General features: G+C 56.6%; 1 protein-coding gene and 4 pseudogenes across 5 annotated transcripts; all 5 read right to left on the reverse strand.

Moving 5' to 3' along the window:
• Window positions 1-2,884: 2,884 nt before the first annotated feature.
• Window positions 2,885-3,393, reverse strand: LOC311529898 (ribonuclease). Its single transcript, XM_084646206.1, has one exon. It carries the CDS (start codon window positions 3,341-3,343, stop codon window positions 2,912-2,914), a length of 432 nt encoding a protein of 143 aa, XP_084502332.1. The 5' UTR covers window positions 3,344-3,393; the 3' UTR covers window positions 2,885-2,911.
• Window positions 3,394-7,011: 3,618 nt separating this feature from the next.
• On the reverse strand, window positions 7,012-9,208 carry LOC311529594 (ribonuclease pseudogene; annotated as a pseudogene). Its single transcript, XR_014714739.1, has 2 exons — window positions 9,056-9,208; window positions 7,012-8,474 (listed from the first exon to the last, which is right to left on the reverse strand). The product of XR_014714739.1 is annotated as a ribonuclease pseudogene (transcript).
• A 3,980-nt stretch (window positions 9,209-13,188) lies between these two features.
• LOC311529355 (ribonuclease pancreatic pseudogene) lies at window positions 13,189-15,411 on the reverse strand (annotated as a pseudogene). The gene is made up of 2 exons (XR_014714740.1): window positions 15,322-15,411; window positions 13,189-14,504 (listed from the first exon to the last, which is right to left on the reverse strand). The product of XR_014714740.1 is annotated as a ribonuclease pancreatic pseudogene (transcript).
• A 4,478-nt stretch (window positions 15,412-19,889) lies between these two features.
• On the reverse strand, window positions 19,890-20,321 carry LOC311529601 (ribonuclease pseudogene; annotated as a pseudogene). The gene has a single exon. The product of its transcript is annotated as a ribonuclease pseudogene (transcript).
• A 3,764-nt stretch (window positions 20,322-24,085) lies between these two features.
• LOC311529987 (ribonuclease pseudogene) lies at window positions 24,086-25,896 on the reverse strand (annotated as a pseudogene). The gene is made up of 2 exons (XR_014714741.1): window positions 25,845-25,896; window positions 24,086-24,633 (listed from the first exon to the last, which is right to left on the reverse strand). The product of XR_014714741.1 is annotated as a ribonuclease pseudogene (transcript).
• Between the last annotated feature and the right edge of the window lie 274 nt (window positions 25,897-26,170).

Below are 26,170 nucleotides of genomic sequence, written 5' to 3' on the forward strand. Positions count from 1 at the left end.
CATTCAGTTTGGGGGTGGGGGTGGGGGTCAGACAATAATTGTTTAATGCCAGAAGTCACTGCGATTCAAAAAGCTCAAATTTATCACCATTAAAACACAAATTGGCAGAATCACATGTGAAAATGTACAGAGTAAATCTCCTTAAATCAAACACCCAATAAGGTCTCAAGCTGCATTTTTCTTACTTTTACCTGTTTGTACATTTTGATTGTTGTTGATGGCTGGAAGTTGGAGCTAGACAAATTCAGCCTGGAAATAAGGGGTACATTTTTAGCGGGGTGGGGGGGGGGAATTAATCAATGGAACGATTTACCCAGGGTCCTGGTGGATTCTCCATTGCTGACGATTTTTCAATCAAGATGGGATGTTTTTCTCAAAGCTCTGCTGTAGGGATTATTGTGAGGCAGTTCTCTGGGTCACAGTGGTCCCTTCCGGCCTTGGGATCAACACCTGCCCCCAGTCTTCTGGTGTGTCTCTCTTCCATGGGGAAACAGCCACTTTGCTCCTTGAGACATTCTGTCTCCAGTCTGTAGGGGTGGGATTAGACACCCCCCCAACCCTAGAGAGACGGGTATGTTAAGCTCCTGCCTTAGCCCACTCCGCCAGCTGCAGCAGGTTCTCAGGGCTACCTCCTGGTGGTCTCTCCTTCCCCAGCCCCTCTCCCTGGCACATCCAGCTGCAGCACCGACCCCAGAGGAGTTTGCTACTGGGGGAGCCCAGTTCCTGCTCTCCATTTCAATGGGCATGCCCCCCCCCACAGCAGGGGATCCCTGAGACACCACGGGGTGGGAGTGCAAAGAGGGCTCAGCCGAAACACAGGCGGCTGTGGTTGTAAGGGGGACAGCAGGAGATAAGGGCGGTGCTTGCGACTCCTCCCAGTTTCCAGTACCGGGTTTACAATGCCAAGGGGGCCGTGGCACCAGGCCCACACTCAAAAGGGGCCCCGCCACCCAGACTGGGGCCCACCCTCCTGCTCCACCCCAAAGCCCTGTTTCTGCTCGGCTTCTTCCCCCAAGACCACACCCACTGCTTGGTCCTCTCTGCCCCTTCCCCCCCCTCACCCCCTGCACACTCCTCTCCATCCCCTCCCTTCATGCAGGGCCTCAGGGGAAGAAGCCGAGTGGGGGCAGGGCCTTGGGGCAGATGACGGGCAGGGCCTCGGGGGGAAGAGGCCAAGTGGGGGAAGGGCCTCGGGGCAGATGACGGGCAGGGCCTCAGGGGGAAGAGGCCAAGGAAGGGTGGAGTCGTGGGGCGTAGTGTGGGGCAGGGCCATGCCAGCTTGGCATCATCCATAAATGTTATCAGCACACTCTCCGCTCCATTACCCCAGTCATTAATGAAAATATTGCCTAGCACCGGACCCAGGACTGAGCCCTGCTGGATATGCCCTCCCAATTGGACAGTGACCCATTGATAACTGCCCTTTCAGCCAGGTCTTCCCACCAGATGTGCACTCACTTTATAGGAATTAAATCTAGACCCAATTTCCCTTGTTTGCTTGGGAAAACGTCATGTGCGACTGTGTCCCAAGCCTGACTTAAATACTTATTAAAAGCAGGTGTGGGGGGTCCCTTCTAGCCCTATGGAGACTTGAAGTGGAAGCAGAGGTGCCATAAATCTCAGACAATCTCATTCCCAGAGCGCCTTCCCTGACACATACCCCTGGAACCAGCTTAGCTGGGACCAGATGACACTTGGCGTTCCAGAGCCAGAAGGAACTGAACCCTTTCCCCCAACCCCACTGGTGCCCTCTAAGGGGAAAAGGCCCCCTAACTCATTCTTTGGCCCCCTGAACCACACGTCCAACAGAGAAGGGGTTGGACCGGAACCAGAGCCCAATAGAGAGCCAAACACCTGTATCTGATGCCCCAACACCTCCTAGCCCTGCTGTCTGCAGAACTTGGAGGAGACTAGACAGGTGAGGATGGAGGAAGAGACACAGAGAGCGAGACAGAGGGCAGACTAATTACGCTGCATCACCTTCCAAGCCAGGCTGCGTTTGCTGTGCTTTATTGCAGGAAATAGCAAGAAAATCCAGGTTGTAACAGCACCCAGGGGACATCTGGAAGCAATCATCTCCCCACAGCATGTTCACAGGACAAAGACTGAAAAAGCACTGTAATGCACTATGCCTGAGAGTGGGGGCAGGTTATGGGCAGCTATACTGTATAATGGGCAGTAGGGGGCAGCAGAGGGTGGGGGTGGGGAAGGGGCAGCTATACTGTATAATGGGCACTAGGGGGCAGCAGAGGGTGGGGGTAGGGAAGGGGCGGCTATACTGTATAATGGGCACTAGGGGGCAGCAGAGGGTGGGGATGGGGAAGGGGCAGCTATACTGTATCATGGGCACTAGGGGGCAGCAGAGGGTGGGGATGGGGAAGGGGCAGCTATACTGTATCATGGGCACTAGGGGGCAGCAGAGGGTGGAGGTGGGGAAGGGGGGCTATACTGTATAATGGACACTAGGGGGCAGCAGAGGGCGGGGGCGGGAAGGGGCGGCTATACAGTATCATGGGCACTAGGGGGCAGCACAGGGCAGGGGCGGGAAGGGGCGGCTATACTGTATGATGGGCACTAGGGGCAGCAGAGGGCGGGGGCAGGAAGGGGCGGCTATACTGTATCATGGGCACTAGGGGCAGCAGAGGGCGGGGGCGGGAAGGGGCGGCTATGCTGTATCATGGGCACTAGGGGGCAGCAGAGGGTGGGGGCGGGAAGGGGCGGCTATGCTGTATCATGGGCACTAGGGGACAGCAGAGGGCAGGGGCGGGAAGGGGCGGCTATACTGTATAATGGACACTAGGGGGCAGCAGAGGGTGGGGGCGGGAAGGGGCGGCTATACTGTATAATGGGCACCAGGGCAGCAGCGGAACAGGGTCTGGGGGGACTGACAGTGCTGTGCAATGGGCCCGAGCTATATCGCTCTGTCGTAGTGCACAGGGAGCCCCCCATCACAGGCGATGCGGATGCGTTGGGTGCTGGTGCCCCCGTTGTAGTTGCAGGGCGGTCTCTGTGATCCCCCCTGCAGCCGGCAGGTGGTGAGGGCAAAGGAGGCTTTGCTGTCTCGCAGGTTCCCACCTGCCGGGGTCCCCCCAGAGCCGCAGATGGTGGTGATGCTGGCAGCGCTGTCATGGATGAAGGTGTTGGTGAACTTGCAGACTGGCGAGGTCATGCCCCTGCGCTGCATCATCTGGTTGCAGTAGGTCCTGGTGTCCGGGGCGGCAGTCTTTGGGTAATCGACGTGCTGCCTCAAGAACTTGTCATAGCGCGTCTCCCCCCTGGCCAGAGCCAGGCACGCGGCCAGCAAGACCAGCAGCAGTGTTGGGTGGGGTCCCCTCTGGGCCATGATACCTCTGCTGCTGGCTCGCCCTGCAGTAGGGAGGAAATGGAGGAATGGACAAGGGGGAGGGGACCTGTTTGCACCATGGGACCTGCACCCACTCATCCCCTCCAGGCCCCCCGCACCGCCGGGGAGCTCCTTGCAGATTGCAGGCTAAGGCTGCCAGGCAGGCAGTCGCTTCGTGCCAAACTCCAGAACTTTATTTGCAGAGCATTAAAGTTACCCAGAATTGCCTCAGCCTCTGCCAGAACGTCAAATGCTCCTGAAACCACTAATTAAAGAATTAAGTGGAGCACAGCAGCTCCGCCCCACAACCATCACTCAAAGAGGGCAGAGTTAAGGGTACAGGGCTGGGCTGCATTTACTAGGTTCCAGAAATTTGAGGGCTTTCTTTCTTTCTTTCTTTCTTTCTTTCTTTCTTTCTTTCTTTCTTTCTTTCTTTCTTTCTTTCTTTCTTTCTTTCTTTTCCCATATCTATCTATCTATATATCTATCTAGCTGAAGACACCCTTCCCAGCAGCCTGGTTCTGTGATACTGCCCTTCTCCATGGATTAAGGCAGCTCTCTCTTTTTGCCACGTGGATTCTGATTGGCTAGTGGCCAGTGGAGAATAAGAGAAGAGGGATTCCCACATTAGACCAGCTTGAGGGTCCAGCTAGCTCAGTATCTCCTCTCAACCTGTGGCCAATACCACCTGCTTCAGAGGAAGACCTCTGCCCTCTCCTCTCTCTTCTCCCCCACCTCTCATAGACTTTACAGCCAGAAGGGACCATCATGATCTCTGCACATTGCAGTCTGACCTGCAGGCCACAGAACCTCACCCACCCACCCCTGTGATAGACCCCAAATTTCCAACTGAGTTACTGACGTCCTCAAATCATGGTTTAAAAACTTCAGATTCTAGAGAATCCTCCATTTACACTAGTTTAACCCCTCAAGTGACCCATGCCCCATCCCCCTGCGGTTCTGACCTTGTCACAGACTCTCTGACCTTCTCAGCTCCCAGTGCCTTCGCCCGAGCCTGAGAGATGGACCCAGTCGCTCACAGAGCTGAGAGTTCCCTGAGCCTGCAGCTATCCAGGTTCTGTTATACAGCTGCGGCCAGGTGGGGTTGGAGGAGCAGCACCTCTGGCTACGTGGCGGCACGGACCCAAGGCATCCGGGAGCAACAGGAAGAACCAGCTGGGTTGCAAACAATCTCATTCTTCCTGGCTTGGTCTCCGTGCCCTGACCCATGAGCTGGAACAAGTTGGAACTTCTCCAAGGTCCATGTGTGGATAAGGTCGTGGTCACACTGGACTCCCAGCTCCTCTGATCAACCCATGACACCTGGGTTCGTTCCATACAGCCTGGCAGCACCAGGTGTGCTTGGAGCTAGCTCAAGCCTTGCTATTCAGGGAGGAATGATTTGAGTATAAAAATATTTATCTTAAACAGGGAAATAATTAAGTTATCTGGCAGCTTTCAAGCCACTTCCTTAACAAATTCAGAAAGCCAGGAGTGACCTCTCCAAAGATTGTTGAGAAAACTCCATATGTTTACAGCCTGTCCAAGTATCATTTAAGTTTTAAAAGTCTTTAAAAAAAAAAAGCTGAAATACTTTTAAATGGAAAAGAGGAAACTGAGTTTCAACTCCTGGTAAAAATGGCAGGGTAGCTCAGGTGATGAAATGAATACAAGACAGAGTTACAACTTTCACTTGAAAGAAGTTCTGAACATTTCCTGCTCCAGAGACAAAAGCCACATAGCCGTCAAGTTGGAGAAGATGGACTGTTGCTAACATATTAGCAGGTTTAATAGATTCATAGATTCCCATGCCAGAAGGGACCATTGTGATCATCTAGTCTGTGACAGGGTGTGCATACCCCGCACTAGGCAGGAGAGGGTTAATCCCACACTTTGGGCAGACGAAGTCCCACCCCTCTGACCATGCTGGGCATGCTCCAACAGCTGTGCTAGTATAAAGGAGAGCAGCCCAGCTCAGTCTGGACTGACTGCTGAGGAGGAAGGATGCTTGGTGGAGGCTCTAGCCCAGGAGCCATTACAGCTCTTACATGCGCGAGCTGGAGATCATGAGATTTAGACGGGAGACCTGTTGCCTACAGATGATTGGCAGGTGTTGGAATCCCAGGGAGTAACCTGCATCAAGGAACACTGACACCACATGGATGAGAGCTACAGGAAGCATAGCAGGAAGTAGTCCAGGGAAGTGGAGTGAGTAGTATTTCCTGCCCATGGAAGGTCAGCGTGTTGCAGTTGAATTCCCCACTGATCCAGTGGTGGACCACTCTGCCACTATTAGGGCCCTAGGTCAAGAAGTGGTGGAGTCAGGTGGGCCCAGGTCCTGCTATCCTGCCTGCCACACCCATTCTGGTAGAAGCCCCCCAGATCTGGCCACTAGGCCATGCTGCCCTGCACTCGAGGGCTGCTGTGTTGACTCTGGCCCCTAGGCCACGCTGCCCTGTACTCGAGGGCTGCTGTATTGTCTCTGGACATTGGGCCGCACTGTTGTGAGGCCCAGAACAGTCTGATAGACTGTAACCATGGTGTCACCACACCCACGATACACCCCACAGGGGGACGGGGTGTGCAAACACAGCCATGTAGTCTGCCCTCTTGTAGAACATATGCCAGAGGACTTCCCCAAATAGTTCGTAGAGCAGATCTTATACAAAAACATCCAGGCTTGATTTAACAATTGTCAGTAATGGAGAATCCACCACGACCCTCGGTGAATTGTTCCAATGACTAAATACACCTCCTTTGCCTCTGCATCACCATCTCAGAACTGCCCCTGGAACCCCTGGAGATTCACAGGTCTGTAGGGAAAACCCAAAGTTTGGCACTTGGACCCCCATCCCTGAAGAGAGTGGAACCTAAATCCACACTCCCCGCTGCTGCAAAGTCTCTTTGAATCATAGAATCATAGAATATCAGGGTTGGAAGGGACCTCAGGAGGTCATCTAGTTCAACCCTCCGCTCAAAAGCGGGACCAATCCCCAATTAAATCATCCCAGCCAGGGCTTTGTCAAGCCTGACCTTAAAAACTTCTAAGGAAGGAGATTCCACCACCTCCCTAGGCAACGTATTCCAGTGTTTCACCACCCTCCTAGTGAAAAAGTTTTTCCTAATATCCAACCTAAACCTCCCCCACTGCAACCTGAGACCATTACTCCTTGTCCTGTCCTCTTCTACCACTGAGAATAGTCTAGATTCTAGTCTAGAATCCCGGCTGCTCAGCCCTTTCCCCTCCCAGACGCCAGCGGAATTCTCCACTGGCTCAACCAACCTGGCTCACTGTCCAGTTTTTTATCCCATGTGGAAGGATCTGGGTGCAACAGGGTGTGGGAGCATGTCCAGGACTGTGGGGGAGAGCTGAGCTGGGAGTCCCAGCTCCCTGAGTCAATGAGTACCCCAAGGGCTTACTCTCCACTGATTCCCGAGTAGACCAAATGGATCCTGCTGGTCTTGGCACAGACAATATTTCCCCACATGCCAGGAGATGATAGCAAACAGCTGCTCCTGTAGCTTGGAGACTAGATTGCTAAACAAAGGGCTGTGGGTTGAAATCTCACTGCAGGATTTCCCCAAGGCATTTCATGCTGAGTGCTCTTGTTACACTTCCTGACTTTCCCCTAGGACACACAGATCCCCATAAACACAGACCACAGCCCTTTCTAGCAAAGTGCTTTATTGGAGGAAGCAGCAAGAGACTGAAACTCAGGAAAGGAAATTCCAGGATTCAGATCGATACATCTCTCTGATTATTTATTAATTGTAGTGGGTTAGTTCCTAGACGACCTGGTCACTGACCATGGCCCAAGTTCTGAACAAGCACAGAACAAAAAAGATGCGCCCACCCCCAAATAACTGATACGATTTGAATGACAGTACCACTTAGAGACCTCAACTGAAACAGAGGCATGTTTGTGTTCTAGTTATGGTACAGACACAAGATGAGAGCCAATCCGTGCCACAAGGAGCTTCCATGCTAAAGAGACTTGATGGACAACATATGGGGAAACTGAGGCACAGAGACTTCAAGTGATTTGTGCAGGGTCACAGAATTGGGTCAGAGGAAGAATAAAAAATAAGACTCAGGTATCCTGAGTCCCAGGTTTGTCCTTGAGCCACTGTACCAGCAGCACATAAAGGATGGGGAAGGGGCGGCTATACTGTATAATGAGCACTAGGGGGCAGCAGAGCGTGGGGGTGGGGAAGGGGTGGCTATACTGTATAATGAGCACTAGGGGGCAGCAGAGCGTTGGGGTGGGGAATGGGTGGCTATACTGTATAATGAGCACTAGGGGGCAGCAGAGTGTGGGGGTGGGGAAGGGGTGGCTATACTGTATAATGGGCACTGGGGGCAGCAGAGCGTGGGGGTGGGGAAGGGGTGGCTATACTGTATAATGGGCACTAGGGGGCAGCAGAGCGTTGGGGTGGGGAAGGGGTGGCTATACTGTATAATGAGCACTAGGGGGCAGCAGAGCGTTGGGGTGGGGAAGGGGTGGCTATAGTGTCGAGTGGGCAGTGGGGCAGAAGAGGGTGCGGGTGGGGTAGGGATCTAAGGGATTTAAGCTGCTGAACTCCCAGTCGCACCAGCGAGGGACCTGGCCCCATTGGGTCCTAATTTCTTTAAACTCAGATGAAATTGCCAACCTCACTGTCCCTCCCCCCTCTCGCCTCCTTGCCCCTAGAGCTGTGTTTTATAGTGCACGGGCAGCCCTCCCACGCATGCCACGCGGATCCGCTGGGTGCTGGTTCTCCCGCGGTAGTTGCAGGGGGGTCTCTGAGCGCCCCCTGCCACCCGGCAGGTGGTGATCTCAAAGGGCGCGTTGCTGTCATAGTAATTCTCGGTGCTGGGGGTGCCCCCTGAGCTACAGACGCCGTCCACCTCGGCTGGCCCCGCGTGGATGAAGGTGTTGGTGGGTTTGCAGGCATCAGCTGTCAGGTTCCTCCGCGGCATCAGGAGGTTGCAGTAGCGCCGGGCGTCCGGGGCGCTGGTCTTCGGGAAGTCCACGTGCTGCCGGTGGAATTTCTCGTGGCGCGTCTCCCTCCGGCCCAGAGCCAGCCAGGCGGGCAGCAAAACCAGCAGCAGCAGCAATGCTGGGCGGGGTTCCTTCAGAGCCATGGCTGTCTGGGGGGGGAAGCATGGGCAGAGGTGGAGGTCTAGTGGATGAGAGCAGGGCGGGCTGGGAGCCAGGACTCCTGGGTTCTCTCCCCAGCTCTGCGAGGAGAGTGGGGGCTGGTGGGTTAGATCGGAGGGACTCCGGGGTTGTATGCCTGCCTTGGGGAGGAGAGGGGTCTACTGGTTAGAGCAGGGGGAGCTGGGAGCCAGGACTCCTGGGTTCTCTCCCTAGCTTTGGGAAGGGAGTGAGTTCTAGTCAGATTGCAGGGCAAGGCGGGGAGTTAGGAGCCCTGGATCTGGGGCGACTGCTCTCTTTCACCCCTAGTTTCCTCAGGTGTACAATGGAGCTAAACCCATTGACCCCAGCTGGGGATCTGCCCCCACCAATTTTAAACTTCAACTCATGGAGCTGTTTCTTCTCCACACAGTGAATATTACGTGACAGGCCTTTTGGATCCGTGTTTCACTCTTTAGACCTGTTCCATATTACTCTATTTAGCACACTTCCTACGGATCATCTACAATACGAGGTTCCCTGAGCCTTCTTGCCTAAATACACTGGTCAGCTTAGGCCCCGATCTTCAACTCACCCCAGTCCTGATGCCTCGGTTTCCCTTGGAGTATGGATCAGCTGCCTGCAAAGTGTCTGGGGCTCCGTACTTTCTGGGTGGGTGTTATATACCGAGCCCGGCTGGAGAGAAAGACACTGCGGGGGCAGCTGCACTCAGAGAAATATCCTGCTGGCCAGCGTTGCACAATCCGTGACCCTGGGAAACACTGAGGCACCAGCCCAGGGGGAAGCTGAATAAACAATGCTGCTAATGAGGGTCAAATTCTTCTGTCTGTTACATGGGAATCTGGCTTTGGCGCTGTGTAATGGTCTCCTACTGCAGCCACCTCTGGGGTGGAGCCTGGAAAATGGGGAACAGCTGCTCAGGTCAGGGCTGGAGGTGAAGATATCCTCTTGACAACACGGCAGGAATTTGGGGAGGGGTAATGTTCTGCCCTGAGCTGGGAGCTAGCCAGGACACTGGGCTTTGTCTAGGGGATTTGGGAGCCCCAATCTCATTCATTTTAATAGGAATTGGGGCTCCAAATCCCTGTAGCAGCTTTGGAAATAGCCTGAATCACCGTTCTTCAGTTTCCCCACTGGCCAAATCCCATGGCAAGGATACTCTCAGCTTGAATGGCCACAAACAGAGATGAAGGCCTACCGGAAATGCAGCATAGCACCTCTCCGGGGCATTGAGGTCAGTGCTGATTGTGCAGGGAGAGCTCCCCCTACTGAGTCACTTGCACCATACAGTCCAATATTTGGTTGTCCCATCATGACACGGATCCAGACTGCACCTGGCCTGTCGTAAAAACCAACTCAGCAGAGGAGAGATCATCAGCCCGCTCTGAACCCCTGGGAAAAGTTCACAGGGAAGAAATGTTGCTATTTGCGAGGCCCTCTGGCAACATGGGCTCGTCCCCCGGCCAAGTGAGGCCCCACCGGGAAATCAGTGTTTTGAGAAAGCAGAGATAATTAATTCCAAACTTCCCAGAGCTGGGACTTGCTTTCTGCGGAGAATCCTGGGAAACGGAAGGAACACAGTCCAGCCGCCAGTGGGGCGATTAATGGTGGGGTCATAGCAGGACTCTGAGTCCCTCCTAAGACACTAGATCTGGGGGGGTTGGTCTGTGTGGGGAGTGTGGGTCCCACTTGGGAGGTGAAGGGATCCGGGGTGGGCCGGCCCGGTGACATAGAACAGCTGTGCCTAGAGAATGGAGGGGGACAACGGGTCTCTAGCAGCTGAGACATAGCTGGCCATGCGGCAGAGCTGTGTCCAACTGGGGCTTTGTCTGGTTGCTTATAACAGGGCTACCCATTCCCCTGAGTCCCCGAGCCAGTCACGGGCAGAGGATTGGCGAAGGGGGGAGTGGGTGCCAGAGGGGAAGGGCAGGGGTTCACTCCAGTGCCATGAGGCTGTATTGTCACAGTGAGGTGCTGTGTAGTTAATGCTGCTCAGGGGTCTGTCCGACATGGGTACGGGGCCCCAAGGGAGGGATCAGGGCAGTACCAGGGTGGCGGGACAGCTCCTGAAAAAAAGGGCCAGGCCGGTGGTCCAGAGTGTCCTGGCACCACATGAGCACTGGTAGGGATACATGCTGTGTATGGGGGCTCTAATCAGTAGGGGGCAGTCTCCTCTGGCAGTCAGTGCTGACCCCCATGCCCCAGCATGGCATTAGTGGGTGCTGTGCTGCAGGGAGCGGGGAGGGAGATCATTAGAAGGCGCTCTCCCCTGGCGGTCAGTCCTGGCCCAAATGCAGGGTTAGGGGGCACTGTGCTGCAGGGATTAGGGCAGGGGGCTCAGTAGGGGGTGCTGTCCCCTGGCAGTCAGTGCTGGCCCCAGTGCAGTGTTAGGGGCCTGTGCTGCAGGGAGTGGGCAGGGGGGATCAGTGGGGGGTGCTGTCCCCTGGCAGTCACTGCTGGCCCCAATGCCCCAGCATGGCACTAGGGGGAGCTGTGCTGCAGGGATTAGGGCAGGGGGCTCAGTAGGGGGTGCTGTCCCCTGGCAGTCAGTGCTGGCCCCAGTGCAGTGTTAGGGGCCTGTGCTGCAGGGAGTGGGCAGGGGGGATCAGTAGGGGGTGCTGTCCCCTGACAGTCAGATCTGGCCCCAATGCCCCAGCATGGCACTAGGGGGAGCTGTGCTGCAGGGAGTGGGCAGGGGGATCAGTGGGGGGTGCTGTCCCCTGGCAGTCAGATCTGGCCCCAATGCCCCAGCATGGCACTAGGGGGAGCTGTGCTGCAGGGAGTGGGCAGGGGGGATCAGTGGGGGGTGCTGTCCCCTGGCAGTCACTGCTGGCCCCAGTGCAGTGTTAGGGGCCTGTGCTGCAGGGAGTGGGCAGGGGGGATCAGTGGGAGGTGCTGTCCCCTGGCAGGCAGATCTGGCCCCAGTGCCCCAGCATGGCACTAAGGGGTGCTTGTGCTACAGGCAGTGGGGCAGGGCCTCAGTAGGGAGCGTTCTCCTGTGGCAATCAGTGCTGGCCCCAATGCACTAGGGGGTGCTATGTTGCAGGGAGCGGGGTTGGGGGCTCAGTAGGGGGAGCTCCCCACTCACATTCACTGCTGGCATTACTGACCAGGTCCACTTGCCATCCCCCTCCACTCTAACCAGGTGGCATATCCCTCCGTGGCACATGCCAACTCCCAGGGGTGGGCACAATCCCCCCCCCCCCCGGTGCCTTATATAATTCCTCATCCTTTGTCTCCCACTTCGCTGTGACTTGGCTATAGCGGGCGGGTTCTCCTCTGCCTGGCTCCTTGGGCTGGGGTACCAGCCACATGTGTGTCCGCGATGCAGAATTGCTTTAGGGTGTGATGGCACCCAGCATGGGGGGTGCTGTGGGGGCAGTGGGTGCAGAAGGGGAGTCGCAGGAGCAGGAGGGGCTGAAATGGGGGGAATGTGGCAGAGAACCACAGGAGAAGGGCTTGGGGGGGGGGGTGTGAGGGACTCCAGGGTGGGGGGAATGTGGATAAATGGAGGATGTGGATAAATTGGAGAGAGTCCAGCGAAGGGCAACAAAAATGATTAGGGGACTGGAACACATGAGTTATGAGGAGAGGCTGAGGGAGCTGGGATTGTTTAGCCTGCAGAAGAGAAGAATGAGGGGGGATTTGATAGCTGCTTTCAACTACCTGAAAGGGGATTCCAAAGAGGATGGCTCTAGACTGTTCTCAATGGTAGCAGATGACAGAACGAGGAGTAATGGTCTCAAGTTGCAGTGGGGGAGGTTTAGATTGGATATTAGGAAAAACTTTTTCACTAAGAGGGTGGTGAAACACTGGAATGCGTTACCTAGGGAGGTGGTAGAATCTCCTTCCTTAGAGGTTTTTAAGGTCAGGCTTGACAAAGCCCTGGCTGGGATGATTTAACTGGGAATTGGTCCTGCTTTGAGCAGGGGGTTGGACTAGATGACCTTCTGGGGTCCCTTCCAACCCTGATATTCTATGATTCTATGAACTGAGTCTGATGTCTCAGCACGTTGGTATCTTCAATGAAATCCGTGAAATCTCCAAGAGTTTCCTCTGCCCATGGCCCAGAGTCGAGTGTGCATGGTGGGGCAGTACCCGGCTGGGGAGGGGTGAATGACCCTAGGAGCCGTGGCTCTGTGCTCATGGGTTAACAGCCAGGGCTGCTAAGCCAGGGGTTGGAAATTCAACTCTCCAAGGAGCCCTGTGTCGCCCTTCAGTGAATTTGTCTAGTCCATGTTGCCCTCCACCCAGAACTGGCAACAATCCCAGCCATGCCCGTGCCCTTGGCACCATGCTTTGCAGATACAGAGCATGTGACATTGCAGATCACGCTTCCAGGGTCTCCCTCTGTAAGTGGCCTCCCCACTGGGAGAGGGAAATATAGGCTGAGCTGGGGTGGGGGTGGAAATAGCTCCCCAGCCTTCAAAGGGTGATCTCAAGCCAATCCCCCGCTGTGGGGCTGGATTGTAGCTGGTGCCCCCTGAGCCAGCCAGTGCCCCCTGATCTGGGGCTGGATTGGAGCCAGCGCCCCCTAGAAAGGAAAGACCCTGTGTCCCATTCCCTGCCAGCCAGTCCCCTGTCCTGTGGCCAGATCAGAGGTTGGGCCCCCTAAATAACCCCACGACAATCCAGCCGTGCTCTCTGAAGGTCATTGGGGCAGCTGTTCACCCCGTGCCAAGTGCCCCACAAACAGGCGCCAGGCCGTTCTGCATTGGCAGCATTGTATTGCTAGTGGCAGCCAGAGAATCGAACTCCCCAACAGCATCACCCAATGCCACCGCAGAAATAACCTCCCCTTCCGCTTTCCCCTTCAGCTCAGGTCACAGCCTCATCTTATACCCACATGAGAGATGTCAGAGCCAGGGACGAGACCCCAAGCGCCTCCCAGTTCTGCCCTTGCTCCGGCCTAGCAAATCTCATTGCCTGGGGAGCTCTGGGGGGAAGGGGGGACGACGGAACAGGTGTTAACCTCTCCCACAGTGCCCCCCATTTCTACCCGGACCAGCAGCCCCCTTCCCATCTTAGTCTTGTGGTGTCTGGCCACACAAGGCTCAGCTGGTTCCACATCCCCCAGTGACAGGGCCAGATCCAGTCATGCAGATTTAGACAAATCCAAGGGGGTTGTGGGAATTTTGATCAGATTTGGGGGGCTAAAACTGGCCTCTCAATGAAATGGGTCTGAGGTTTCAGAGCTGCTCGGCCTCTTCCACTCCTGGTGGGTTCGCGGCAGCTCCAGCCCAAGTCCAGGCCAGTTGTGTTTGGATCCTGCCCAGTGAGGTGGGTCCTGGGCTCAGACTGAGGGTCTCTGTGCCAGCTGAGGGGGCTGGCACCCGGATCTTCATTTGTGTGGATGGAGACTGGGCACCCAGCGTGGGAAATCCCCCCCGCAGGCCCCAAGCTGAGGCACTGAATGTCCCTGTGGAGACCCACGGCGGGCATTGCCCAGGAGGGGCAGGTAAGGGCAGGTATGGGGACAGGAAGCCCCCAGCAACAGAGGGCTGCTCAGGATCAAAGCGGGGGTGGGGGGAAGAAGGGGGATCCCTGCTCCCCGCTCATGGCAGGTACGTTGGCTGTAAGTGCACAGGCAGCCCCTTGGCACAGGCCACGCGGATCTTGGTGTTGCCGATTGCAGCCCTGTATCTACAGTGCCCCGGACGGGAGCGGGGCAGCGCCCGGCACGTGGTGACGTTGAAGGACTCCAGGCTGTCGTAGAGGTTTAGGCGAACGTGTGTCCCTCCCTGGGCACAGATGGCCTGGAGCTGGCCAGCGGGGGCATGGATGAAGGTGTTGCGGCGTTTACAGAAGACGCGGGTCAGGCCCCGGCTCTGCATCATGCGATTGCAGTAGAGCCGGTCGTTGGCAGCCCTGGTCTTGGGGCTGTCGAAGTGTCGGATCACGAACTGCCGGTAGCTGGCACCTTTGCTGAGCTGGGCAAGGCTGGCAGCCAGCAGGACCAGGGTCAGGAAGAGCAAGGGGCGGGGTCCCTTCAGGGCCATGGCCGTGTCTGTCACTGGATCGACCTGCAGTAGGTAGTGGAGGGAGATAGATGGAGAGAGCGCTGGGTGGGGATCTGCCTCCTCCATGGAACCACCTGGGCCGAAACCTCACCCCCTGCCAGTCCATTCTACCCTTAAAGCCTCATTAACCTGACCAAGATCAGGGCCCACATTGTGCCAAGCACTGCACATATCCAGAGAAAAACTCTTACAGTCTAAATGGGCAAAGCACACCGAGAAAGGGTTGTTCTTCCCATGTTACAGATGGGGAAACCGAGGCACAGAATGGTTAAGGCTCAGCTTTGCAGCTCTAATTTGGTGGCTTGGGTCCCAGGGGTGTACATGAGGGTTTGGCCTCAAGACTCCTTTAAGGGGTTTGAAAATCCCATCCTAAGACACAGAGAATGAAACCCAGGTCCCCTAAACCCCAGTGGGGAGCCTTGGCCACAACCCCAGCCTGCCACTAACTCTCTGCTTTACCTGTTTGTCCACAGTGCATCCTTCGTCCGCACTCCCAGCTCTCCCACTTCTGCGACCCCAGATCCTACTCCTCTCCCAGAGTGGGAGAGAGAACCCAGGAGTCCTGGCTCCCAGCCTCCCACTTCTAACCACTAGACCCCACTGCCCCAGGAGAGATCCCAGGAGTGCTGACTCTGGATCTCACCTCCTCATTCTTTTACCGTCTTGCCAAGATTGTGATCTCAGCTGCCTGGGGGTCAATCCAGAGTCACCCCTGCGTACAGTGAGATCAAGGCCGGATTCTGTGCCCAGCCCCTCTGGGGTCAATCTGCAATGACCCTCCCTCTGCATTTCCCCCCGGCTGGGTCTGTTCTCAGCTCACCCAATTCCTGGGGCTCCCGTCAGAGATGGATCCAGCTGCCAGCAGAGCTGAGAGTCTCTGAGTCTCCTTCCCCTTCGGGTGTCATTATATAGAGCACGGCCAGGCAGCTGTGGGTGGGATGGGGCAGCTCCTCCCACCCAGGGCCCCAGAGATTCTGGGTGTGGCAGGGAGTTAGGGGAGAAGTGGGCACAGGGCAGGGTCCTGAGACACTGTGAACCCCACAGCCACAGTGCCTGGTGCATCTCCCCCTGTTATCCTCAGCCCAACTCCAAGCTGTGGAGAGAACCCAGGAGTCCTGACTCCCAAACCCCCTGTTCTAACCCACTAGCTGCCACTTCCCTCCCCGAGCCAAGTTAGAACCCAGGATTCCTGGCTCCCAGCCTCTCTAACCACACAGTCCTGGTGCCCTGTTACAGGTTTTGCCCCTAATTGGGTGCCCTGGATACCCCATAACCACAACCCCCAGCCCTGGCCAGTCCCTGGGAGCTGCAGAGCCAGCACTTGGGTGCCCTCGATACCCCCTAACCAAAACCCCCAGCCCTGGCCAGGTCCCTGGATAGGGTTCCCAACTTTCTAATTGCACAAAACCGAACACCCTGCCCAACCCCCTGCCCCAGCACTTCCCTGAGGCCCTGCCCGCCTTCTACAAGGCCCCACCGCCAACTCGTACCTTTCCCCCTCCCTCCATCGCTGACTCTCCCCCACCCTCACTCACTTTCACCAGGCTGGGGCAGAGGGTTGGGGTACAGGGGGAGCATGAGGGCTCTGGCTGTGGGTGCGGACTCTGGGTGGGGCCAGAAATGAAGGGTTCAGGGTGTGGGAGAGGGCTCTGGGCTGGGGCAGAGGGTTGGGATGCGGGGGGCGGGGGTGATGGCTCTGGCTGGGGGTGCTGGCTCTGGGGTGGGGCTGGAGATGAGGGACTTGGGGTGCAGGACGGGGCTCCGGGCTGGGGCAGGGGGTTGGCATGCAGGGGGGGCGAGGGCTCCAGCTGGGGGTGAGGGCTCCGGGGTGGAGCTGGGGTTGGGGAGTGGAGGGTCCGGGGTGCAGGCTCTGGGAGGGAGTTTGAGTACAGGTGGAGACTCCGGGCAGGGGGATGGGGTCCGGGGTCCGGCGGCACTTACCACAGCTCCCAGGAAGCACCCACCAGGTCTCTGTGGCCCCTAGGCGCAGGGAGGCTCCGTCCATGCGCTGTCCTCACACCTGCAGGCGCTGCCCCCGCAGCTCCCACTGGTCACAGTTCCTGGCCAATGGGAGCTGCAGAGCCGGCACTCAGGGTGGGGGCAGCGCGCGGAGCCTCCCTGCACCTAGGGGCTGCAGGGACCTGGCGGCTGCTTCCTGGAACCATGTGGAGCCAGGGCATGCAGGGAGCCTGGCACCCGCCTTAGGCCCGGGCCCCTGCTGTGCCACTGACCGCACTTTTAACGGCCCAGTCCACCAGGGTCCCTTTTCGACCGGGTGTTCCAGTCGAAAACAGGACGACTGGCAGTCCTAGCCCTGGGCATCGCAAGGGGCAGCGACCCAGCCAGGGGAGGGACAGGCCTGGCTGCTGGAAATGCCCGTGCCCAGCAGAGCCAGTGGGAGCCGCGGCCTGGCCCCCCCAGGGAGGAATGGTGAGAGCTGGACAGGACATGTAGGGGGCAGGGCCTGGCAGCCGGCACCAGTCTGGCCTTGGGGATTGGAGTCGTCTCTCCTGAGTCTGGGGCCTGCCCACTGCTGGTGAGGGCTGGGAGCCAGGACTCCTGGGGTCTATCCCAGCTCTGGGTGGGCAATGGGGTCTCATGTGTGTTTGGTAGGTTACGAGACAATGTCCCTTTGGGGTCACCTGCTCATCGCCCTCTGTGCTGTCACAGCGGCTGCCAGCCCTGCTACAGCAAAGGTTAAGACCAGCTCCCCGTTCAAACCTTAGCTCTCCTAAGTGCTCTAAAATCCACACAGGTACTTGGCTTGCCAAGAAATTTGGTGTGGGCCCCTGGGGACGGGGGGAAGCTGGGGTGACTGACCCAAACTTAGGGTCATTTGAGGAAGGGGTTCCTCATCCCTGAACGAAACAGCCTGGCTTAAAGTGCCTGGATTGCCCAACTTGGTGCGGAGCTGGGGCTCAAACCCAGACCATGACCATAACCCTAGGGTCTCGGGGCCTCCCACCCCACACAGGGCAGGCCGCATACTAGCCCTTTGTGGGGACAAAACTGAGAATGGTACGAGACAGAGAGTTTGAATCTCATGACAGGCAACGAACACACCTAACGCTCATGCCCCAGATGGATCACACGGAACGTGCAGAGAGGTCTGAGCTAGCCAGCCCTGCCATGCGCTGGCTGATCCCAGGAGCAGGCTGGGCTGGACTGGCCTGGGCTGGCTGGGCCCAGGGGGATCAGGGCCCAGGAGGGATCTGTCTCCACTGGCACAAGCTATGGGGGTCCTGCCAGGCCCCTCTGTGCCAGATCCTGTCCCATTCACCCTGCAGTGTCTCAAGGTGCTCATGGGCTCGGGGCTTTGACACCCCCCAGTCCCCGGGCCAGCTCAGATCTGGCCCAACAGGGCTGACCACGACCCTGTCAGCTTGGACCGGCCCCCTCCCAATCTGCACTGCCCAGCCCGCTGGCATGCTGGGTGTCGATTGATGGTTTGGCCGTTGCTGGATCCCTCCCTGTGGTCTGGGGCAGGCTGCTCTCCCTGAGACTCGGGGGAGGGGGGCAAAACCCTGCACGTACAGAGGAAGTTTCAAAACCTGGGATGGGGCAACGGGCTAATGGGTGGTGACTCCATAGGCCGGTGGGATGTGCCAACGGCTGCTCGTTCCCCGCTGTTAACGGCAGAGCCCTGCTCCCACGTGGAGTGTCGTTGTGGTGTCGGAAGTGGGGCAGAGGAGGGAATGATGCCAGGTTAACAATGTGATGCAGTGGCAGGAAAGGCTGGTGTCCTCCTGAGGTGGATTACCAGAAGTGTCATTTGGAAGACACGGGAAGGAATTTTCCTGCTCTACTCGGAATTAGTGAGGTCCCACTTGGGGTCCTGTGCCCAGTTCTGGGCACCAAACTTTAGGAAAGGTGTGGACAAACTGAAGATAGTCCAGAGGAGAGCAACACAAATGATCAAAGGGTTAGAAAACCTGACCTGTGAGGAAAGGTTAAAAACTGGGCAGGTTTAGTCCTGAGAAAAGAAGACTGAGCGGGAGCTGAGAACAGCTTTCAAATCTGTGCAGGGCTGTTCAGGAGGGGACAGAGATCCACCATTCTCTGTGTCCAGTGGGGACGGGACAAGAAGTAATGGCCTGAGTCTGAAGCCAGGGAGATGTAGGTTGGATATTAGGAAAAAGTTTCTTATGCTCAGAGTGGTGAAGCTCTGGACCAGGCTCCCAAAGGGGGTGGGGGGTTGGTATCACTGGATAACCCCCTGTCAGGGCTGGTCTAGGGTTACTTGGTCCTATCTCTGCACAGGGGTCTGGGCTTGATGCTCTCTCAAGGTCACTTCCAGCCCCACATTTCTGTGCTTCTATGGCTGCTCTGCTTGCCCTGCTGTTCGGGGGAGCTGCAGGGCAGTGGGTGAAGGGGGCAGGGGTAGGAGATGCCAGCTGTGCCTCCGTGCTGTAAACCCCTTGGGGACAGAGCCTTGTAGATGGTCATGAGTCCCAAGGAAACATCGAGCCCCATACAGACTTTGGCTACAACTAGATGAGCCATTCACTGGAAAACCTCAGATGAAACCTCTTTGCTCCCGGATCCCCCTCCCTGACACACACCCACAGCTAGCCAGACCCTGCAGAGCTGGGCCCAGACTGTACCTGGTGCTCCAGAAATAAACATTTCCTGTGCCCCATTCCCCAGCGGCCACTGAGCAGCCCAAGCTGGGGCCACACTGGAGCCTGTAACCCATGGGGACTGGTCCCCCCTTGTGGGGAATGGCCCTGTACTGCATTCCCCGTCCCATTCCCTCACCTGCATCTGGACTGGAGCCAGATTCCCCTAAAGAGGAGAGGCCCTAGAATCCAGTCCCCATACCCCTGAGTGAGCCAGGACCCCTGATCTGGGATTTGATCATGGTCACTGCACAGCAATGGGGCATGTCTGCTCCTTCACTCATCCCTTTAAATAACTTAGCCATGTTCCCAAAATAGCCCGAGGGTTTGAGATCTCCAGATGCAATGACTCTGCCCCAGCCCCCCAAACACACCGACTCGTTCTGCATTGGCAGGAAAGTGTTTTATTGCAAGAAGCAGCAAGGAAACAAAACTCAGGGACAGCTTCCAGGGCCCCTCCTGGGACAATCTTCTCCCCACAACCTGTCCCCAATACTTAGTAGATGTGGGATGGGAGTGGGGTGGCTGTACAGTATAATGGGCAGTAGGGCAGCAGAGGGTCGGGGTGGGGAAGGGGCGGCTGTACTTTATCATGTGCACTGGGGCAGCAGAGGGTGGGGGTGGGGAAGGGGTGGCTATACTGTATCATGGACACTAGGGGGCAGCAGAGGGTGGGGGTGGGAAGGGGCGGCTATGCTGTATCATGGGCACTGGGGCAGCAGCGGAACAGGGTCTGGGGGGACTGACAGTGCTGTGCAATGGGCCCGAGCTATATCGCTCTGTCGTAGTGCACAGGGAGCCCCCCAGCACAGGCGATGCGGATGCGTTGGGTGCTGGTGCCCCCGTTGTAGTTGCAGGGCGGTCTCTGTGATCCCCCCTGCAGCCGGCAGGTGGTGAGGGCGAAGGAGGCTTTGCTGTCTCGCTGGTTCCCACCTGCCGGGGTCCCCCCAGAGCCGCAGATGGTGGTGATGCTGGCAGCGCTGTCATGGATGAAGGTGTTGGTGAATTTACAGACTGGCGAGGTCATGCCCCTGCGCTGCATCATCTGGTTGCAGTAGGTCCTGGCGTCCGGGGCGGCAGTCTTTGGGTAATCGATGTGCTGCCTCAAGAACTTGTCATAGTGCGTCTCCCCCCTGGCCAGAGCCAGGCACGTGGCCAGCAAGACCAGCAGCAGTGTTGGGTGGGGTCCCCTCTGGGCCATGATACCTCTGCTGCTGGCTCGCCCTGCAGTGGGGAGGAAATGGAGGAATGGATAAGGGGGAGGGGACCTGTTTGCACCATGTGACCTGCACCTACTCATCCCCTGCACAGCAATGGGGCATATAAGTGGCAAACAGCAGAGAGGCTAACAGAGGGAGTTTTCCTTAGAGCTGGCCCGGGGAGTGCCCACAGAGGCTTACATCTTGCCGGCTTCTCTGAGTAGTTACTACAACTCCTAAGGAAGCTCGTAGAAGGAAGGTAATATGGATGGGGAACGTTCAGCTGTTGTGACCTGCACTGGATGTGCCATGTTTGTCTTTCTTCCACAGGACAGAAGCGACTTTATCTGTACAAAGTGCAAGCTGGTCTCCATACTGGAAGTGAAGGTTTGAGGTCTGGAGAAACAAGTGTCGACCCTGTGTTGCAAAAGAGAAACAAGGTTTCCTGGACGGACGTCAGGATATGCTTCTATGGGCACAATGTTCTGAAGATTCAGAGCAGGCTGTGCAGTGGGGAGAGGATAATGGTGAAGAAATTTGGCAGCATGTGACCTCCAGAAGAAGAAAGGGGAGTGTCCATGTACCAGCAGATACAGGTAAACAACCATTTTCATGTTCTCTCTACAGGTACTAATGCGGAGAATGGACTAGATGATACATCTGAGGGAAGGGAACAGAAGGAGACTCTGCCAATTGGAAGGCATTCACCAAGGACAAGTCATGCCTGACTAATCTAATTGCCTTCTAGGACGAGATAACTGGCTCTGTGGATGAGGGGAAAGCTGTGGACATGTTGTTCCTTGACTTTAGCAAAGCTTTTGACACGGTCTCCCACAGTATTCTTGCCAGTAAGTTAAAGAAGTATGGGTTGGATGAATGGACTATAAAGTGGATAGAAAGTTGGCTAGATTGTTGGGCTCAACGGTAGTGATCAATGGCTCCATGTCTAGTTGGCAGCCGGTATCAAGTGGAGTGCCCCAAGGGTCGGTCCTGGGGCTGGTTTTGTTCAATATCTTCATTAATGATCTGGAGGATGGTGTGGATTGCACCCTCAGCAGGTTTGCAGATGACACTAAACTGGGAGGAGAGGTAGATACGCTGGAGGGTAGGGATAGGATACAGAGGGCCCTAGACAAATTAGAGGAATGGGCCAAGAGGAATCTGATGAGGTTCAACAAGGAGAAGTGCAGAGTCCTGTAATTAGGACAGAAGAATCCCATGCACAGATTAGGGACCGAATGGCTAGGCAACAGTTCTGCGGAAAAGGACCTAGGGGTTACAGTGGACGAGAAGCTGGATATGGGTCAACAGTGTGCCGTTGTTGCCAAGAAGGCCAATAGCATTTTGGGATTGTGACGAAGCGGGACTGTTCTTAATGTTTCCTCTGAATATTGTGGGGTTGCCTCAGTTTCCCCTAGGCAGTTCTTAAGTATCTAGGTGGTGGGATAAGGGTGTATGATCATTGCAGAGCCCTAGAGGGCAGGTGTGTGCATGGGTCTGGACACAGATGGCCGACACCCTGTTTCCTGGCAACTGATGGCCTTGGCCCTTCCCCCCTGCAAGATAAGAGCTAAAGGGTTGGAGAACAAAAGACTCAGGTGACCTCCTGGCCTGGGAAAGGGACAAAGCCCGGGGGAGGGGCAGGGGTGGGGGCTGGAGAGAGTTTCAGTTTGGGGCTGGCTGGGGAGGAGGAGTGAAGTGCAGACGTGATTCTCTGGCTCACAGCCACCCAAAATGGACCCAGCTGAGGGGTCCTGTTCTCTGCACCTACAAGCTCTGTGTTAGGCCATCTTCCTGTCATCTAATAAACCTCTGTTTTACTGGCTGTCTGAGAGTCACGTCTGACTGCGGAGTTGGGACCCTCTGGCTTCCCCAAGACCCTGCCTGGGCGGACTCGCTGTGGGAATAGCACGAAGGGGCAGAGGATGCTGAATGCTCTGAGGTCAGACCCAGGAAGGTGGAAGCTGTGTGAGCTGTATGTCCTGCAGACAGGCTGCTCACAGAAAGGAGACTTCCCCAGAGTCCTGACTGGCTTCATGGGGAGCAGTTCCAGAGCATCACCCGGGGACTCCGTGACAGGGATGTATAACTAGGGGCATTGCCAACAGATCGAGGGACGTGATCATTCCCCTCTATTCAACATTGGGGAGGACTCATCTGGAGTACTGTGTCCAGTTTTGGGCCCCACACTACAAGAAGGATGTGGAAAAACTGGAAAACATCCAGCGGAAGGCAACAAAAATTATTAGGGGACTGGAACAGATGACTTATGAGGAGAGGTGAGGGAACTGGGATTGTTTAGTCTGCAGAAGAGAAGAATGAGGGGGCATTTGATAGCTGCTTTCAACTACCTGAAAGGGGGTTCCCCTAGATTGTTCTCGAGTGGTAGCGGATGACAAAACGAGGAGTAATGGTCTCAACTTGCAGTGGGGAAGTTTAGGTTGGATATTAGGAAAAACTTTTTCACTAGGAGGGTGGTGAAACACTGGAATGCATTTTTAAGGTCAGGCTTGACAAAGCCCTGGCTGGGATGATTTAGTTGGGGATTGGTCCTGCTTTGAGCAGGGGGTTGGTCTAGATGACCTCCTGAGGTCCCTTCCAACCCTGATATTCCATGATTCTATGTCTGCTCCTTCACTCATCCCTTTAAATAACTTAGCCAAGTTCCCAAATAGGCCGAGAGTTTGAGATCTCCAGATACAGTGACTCTGCCCCAGCCCCCCAAACACACCGACTCGTTCTGCATTGGCAGGAAAGTGTTTTATTGCAAGAAGCAGCAAGGAAACAAAACTCAGGGACAGCTTCCAGGGCCCCGCCTGGGACAATCTTCTCCCCACAACCTGCCCCCAATACTTAGTAGATGCGGGATGGGAGGGGGGTGGCTGTACTGTATAATCGGCACTAGGGGCAGCAGAGGCTGGGGGAGGGGAAGGGGCGGCTATACTGTATAATGGGCACTAGGGGCAGCAGAGGGCGGGGGTGGGGAAGGGGCAGCTATACTGTATAATGGGCACTAGGGGGCAGCAGAGGGTGGGGGTGGGGAAGGGGTGGCTGTACTGTATCATGGGCACTAGGGGGCAGCAGAGGGCGGGGGTGGGGAAGGGGCGGTTATACTGTATCATGGGCACTAGGGGGCAGCAGAGGGCGGGGGTGGGGAAGGGGCGGTTATACTGTATCATGGGCACTAGGGGGCAGCAGAGGGCGGGGGCGGGAAGGGGCGGCTATACCGTATAATGGACACTAGGGGGCAGCAGAGGGTGGGGTAGGGAAGGGGCGGCTATACTGTATCATGGGCACTAGGGGGCAGCAGAGGGCGTGGGCGGGAAGGGGCGGCTATACCGTATAATGGACACTAGGGGGCAGCAGAGGGTGGGGTAGGGAAGGGGCGGCTATACTGTATCATGGGCACTAGGGGGCAGCAGAGGGCGTGGGCGGGAAGGGGCGGCTATACTGTATAATGGACACTAGGGGGCAGCAGAGAGCGGGGGCGGGAAGGGGCGGCTATACTGTATAATGGACACTAGGGGGCAGCAGAGGGCGGGGGGCGGGAAGGGGCGGCTATACTGTATAATGGACACTAGGGGGCAGCAGAGGGCGGGGCGGGAAGGGGCGGCTATACTGTATAAGGGACACTAGGGGGCAGCAGAGGGCGGGGGCGGGAAGGGGCGGCTATACTGTATAATGGACACTAGGGGGCAGCAGAGGGTGGGGGCGGGAAGGGGCGGCTATGCTGTATCATGGGCACTAGGGGGCAGCAGAGGGCGGGGGCGGGAAGGGGCGGCTGTACTGTATAATGGGCACCAGGGCAGCAGCGGAACAGGGTCTGGGGGGACTGACAGTGCTGTGCAATGGGCCCGAGCTATATCGCTCCGTCGTAGTGCACAGGGAGCCCCCCAGCACAGGCGATGCGGATGCGTTGGGTGCTGGTGCCCCCGTTGTAGTTGCAGGGCGGTCTCTGTGATCCCCCCTGCAGCCGGCAGGTGGTGAGGTCGAAGTAGGCGTTGCTGACTCGCAGGTTCCCACCTGCCGGGGTCCCCCCAGAGCCGCAGATGGTGGTGATGCTGGCAGCGCTGTCATGGATGAAGGTGTTGGTGAACTTGCAGACTGGCGAGGTCATGCCCCTGCGCTGCATCATCTGGTTGCAGTAGGTCCTGGTGTCCGGGGCGGCAGTCTTTGGGTAATCGACGTGCTGCCTCAAGAACTTGTAATAGCGCGTCTGCCCCCTGGCCAGAGCCAGGCACGCGGCCAGCAAGACCAGCAGCAGTGTTGGGTGGGGTCCCCTCTGGGCCATGATACCTCTGCTGCTGGCTCGCCCTGCAGTAGGGAGGAAATGGAGGAATGGACAAGGGGGAGGGGACCTGTTTGCACCATGGGACCTGCATCCACTCATCCCCTCCAGGCCCCCCGCCCCGCCGGGAGCTCCTTGCAGATTGCAGGCTAAGGCTGCCAGGCAGGCAGTCGCTTCTTGCCAAACTCCATAATGTCATTTAAAGTTACCCGGAATTGCCTCAGCCTCTGCCAGAACGTCAAATGCTCCTGAAACCACTAATTAAAGAATTAAGTGGAGCACACCAGCTCCGCCCCACAACCATCACTCAAAGAGGGCAGAGTTAAAGGAACAGGTCTGGGCTGCATTGACTAGGTTCCAGAGATTTGAGGGCTTTTCTTTCTTTCTCTCTTTCTTTCCCCATATCTATCTATCTCTCTGCCTAGCTGAAGATACCCTTCCCAGCAGCCCAGGTGTGTGATATTGCCCTTCTCCATGGATTAAGCCAGCTCTCTCTTTTTGTCACGTGGATTCTGGTTGGCTAGTGGCCAGTGAGAAACTCTTACAGTCTAATTGGGCAGCGCACACCGAGAAAGGGTTGTTCTTCCCTTGTTACAGATGGGGAAACAGAGGCACAGAATGGTTAAGGCTCAGCTTTTCAGCTCCCATTTGGTGACTTGGGTCCCACGGGGGTACATGAGGACCCCTTTAGGGGGTTTGAAAAATCCCATCCTAAGACAAAGAGAATGAAACCCAGGTTTCCTAAACCCCAGTGGGGAGCCTTGGCCACAACCCCAGCGTGCCACTAACTCTCTGCTTTAGCTGTTTGTCCACAGCGCGTCCTTCGTCCGCATTCCCAGCTCTCCCCCTTCTGCGACCCTAGCTCCTGCTCCTCTCCCAGAGTGGGGGAGAGAACTCAGAAGTCCTGGCTCCCAGCCCCCCTTGCTCCAATCCACTAGACCCCACTACCCCTGCAGAGCCAGTAGAAAACCCAGGAGTCCTGGCTCCCAGCCTCCTGTTTCGAACCACTAGACCCCACTGCCCCAGGAGAGATCTTAGGAGTGCTGACTCTGGATCTCACCTCCTCTTTCTTTTACCCTCTTGCCAAGATTGTGATCTCAGCTGCCTGGGGGTCAATCCTGAGTCACCCCTGAGTGCAGTGGGATCAGGGCCGGATTCTGTGCCCAGCCCCTCTGGGGTCAATCCGCAGTGACCCTCCCTCTGCATTTTCCCCTGGCTGTGTCTGTTCTCAGCTCACCCAACTCCTGGGGCTTCCGTCAGAGATGGATTCAGCTGCCAGCAGAGCTGAGAGTCTCTAAGTCTCCTTCCCCTTCGGGTATCATTATATAGAGCACGGCCAGGCAGCTGTGGGTGGGATGGGGCAGCTCCTCCCACCCAGGACCTCAGAGATTCTGGGTGTGGCAGGGAGTTAGGGGAGAAGTGGGCACAGGGCAGGGTCCTGAGACACTGTGAACCCCACAGCCACAGTGCCTGGTGCATCTCTCCCTGTTATCCTCAGCCCAACTCTATCCCCAAGCTGTGGAGAGAACTCAGGAGTCCTGACTCCCAAACCCCCTGTTCTAA

The sequence above is a fragment of the Lepidochelys olivacea genome, assembly GCF_965140295.1.
Source record: "Lepidochelys olivacea isolate rLepOli2 genome assembly, chromosome: 13".
Lineage (NCBI taxonomy): Eukaryota > Metazoa > Chordata > Testudines > Cheloniidae > Lepidochelys > Lepidochelys olivacea.

Coding starts and splice junctions, on each gene's coding strand:
- LOC311529898 (XM_084646206.1), bottom strand. CDS start 3,343: ATGGCCCAGAGGGGACCCCACCCAACACTGCTGCTGGTCTTGCTGGCC.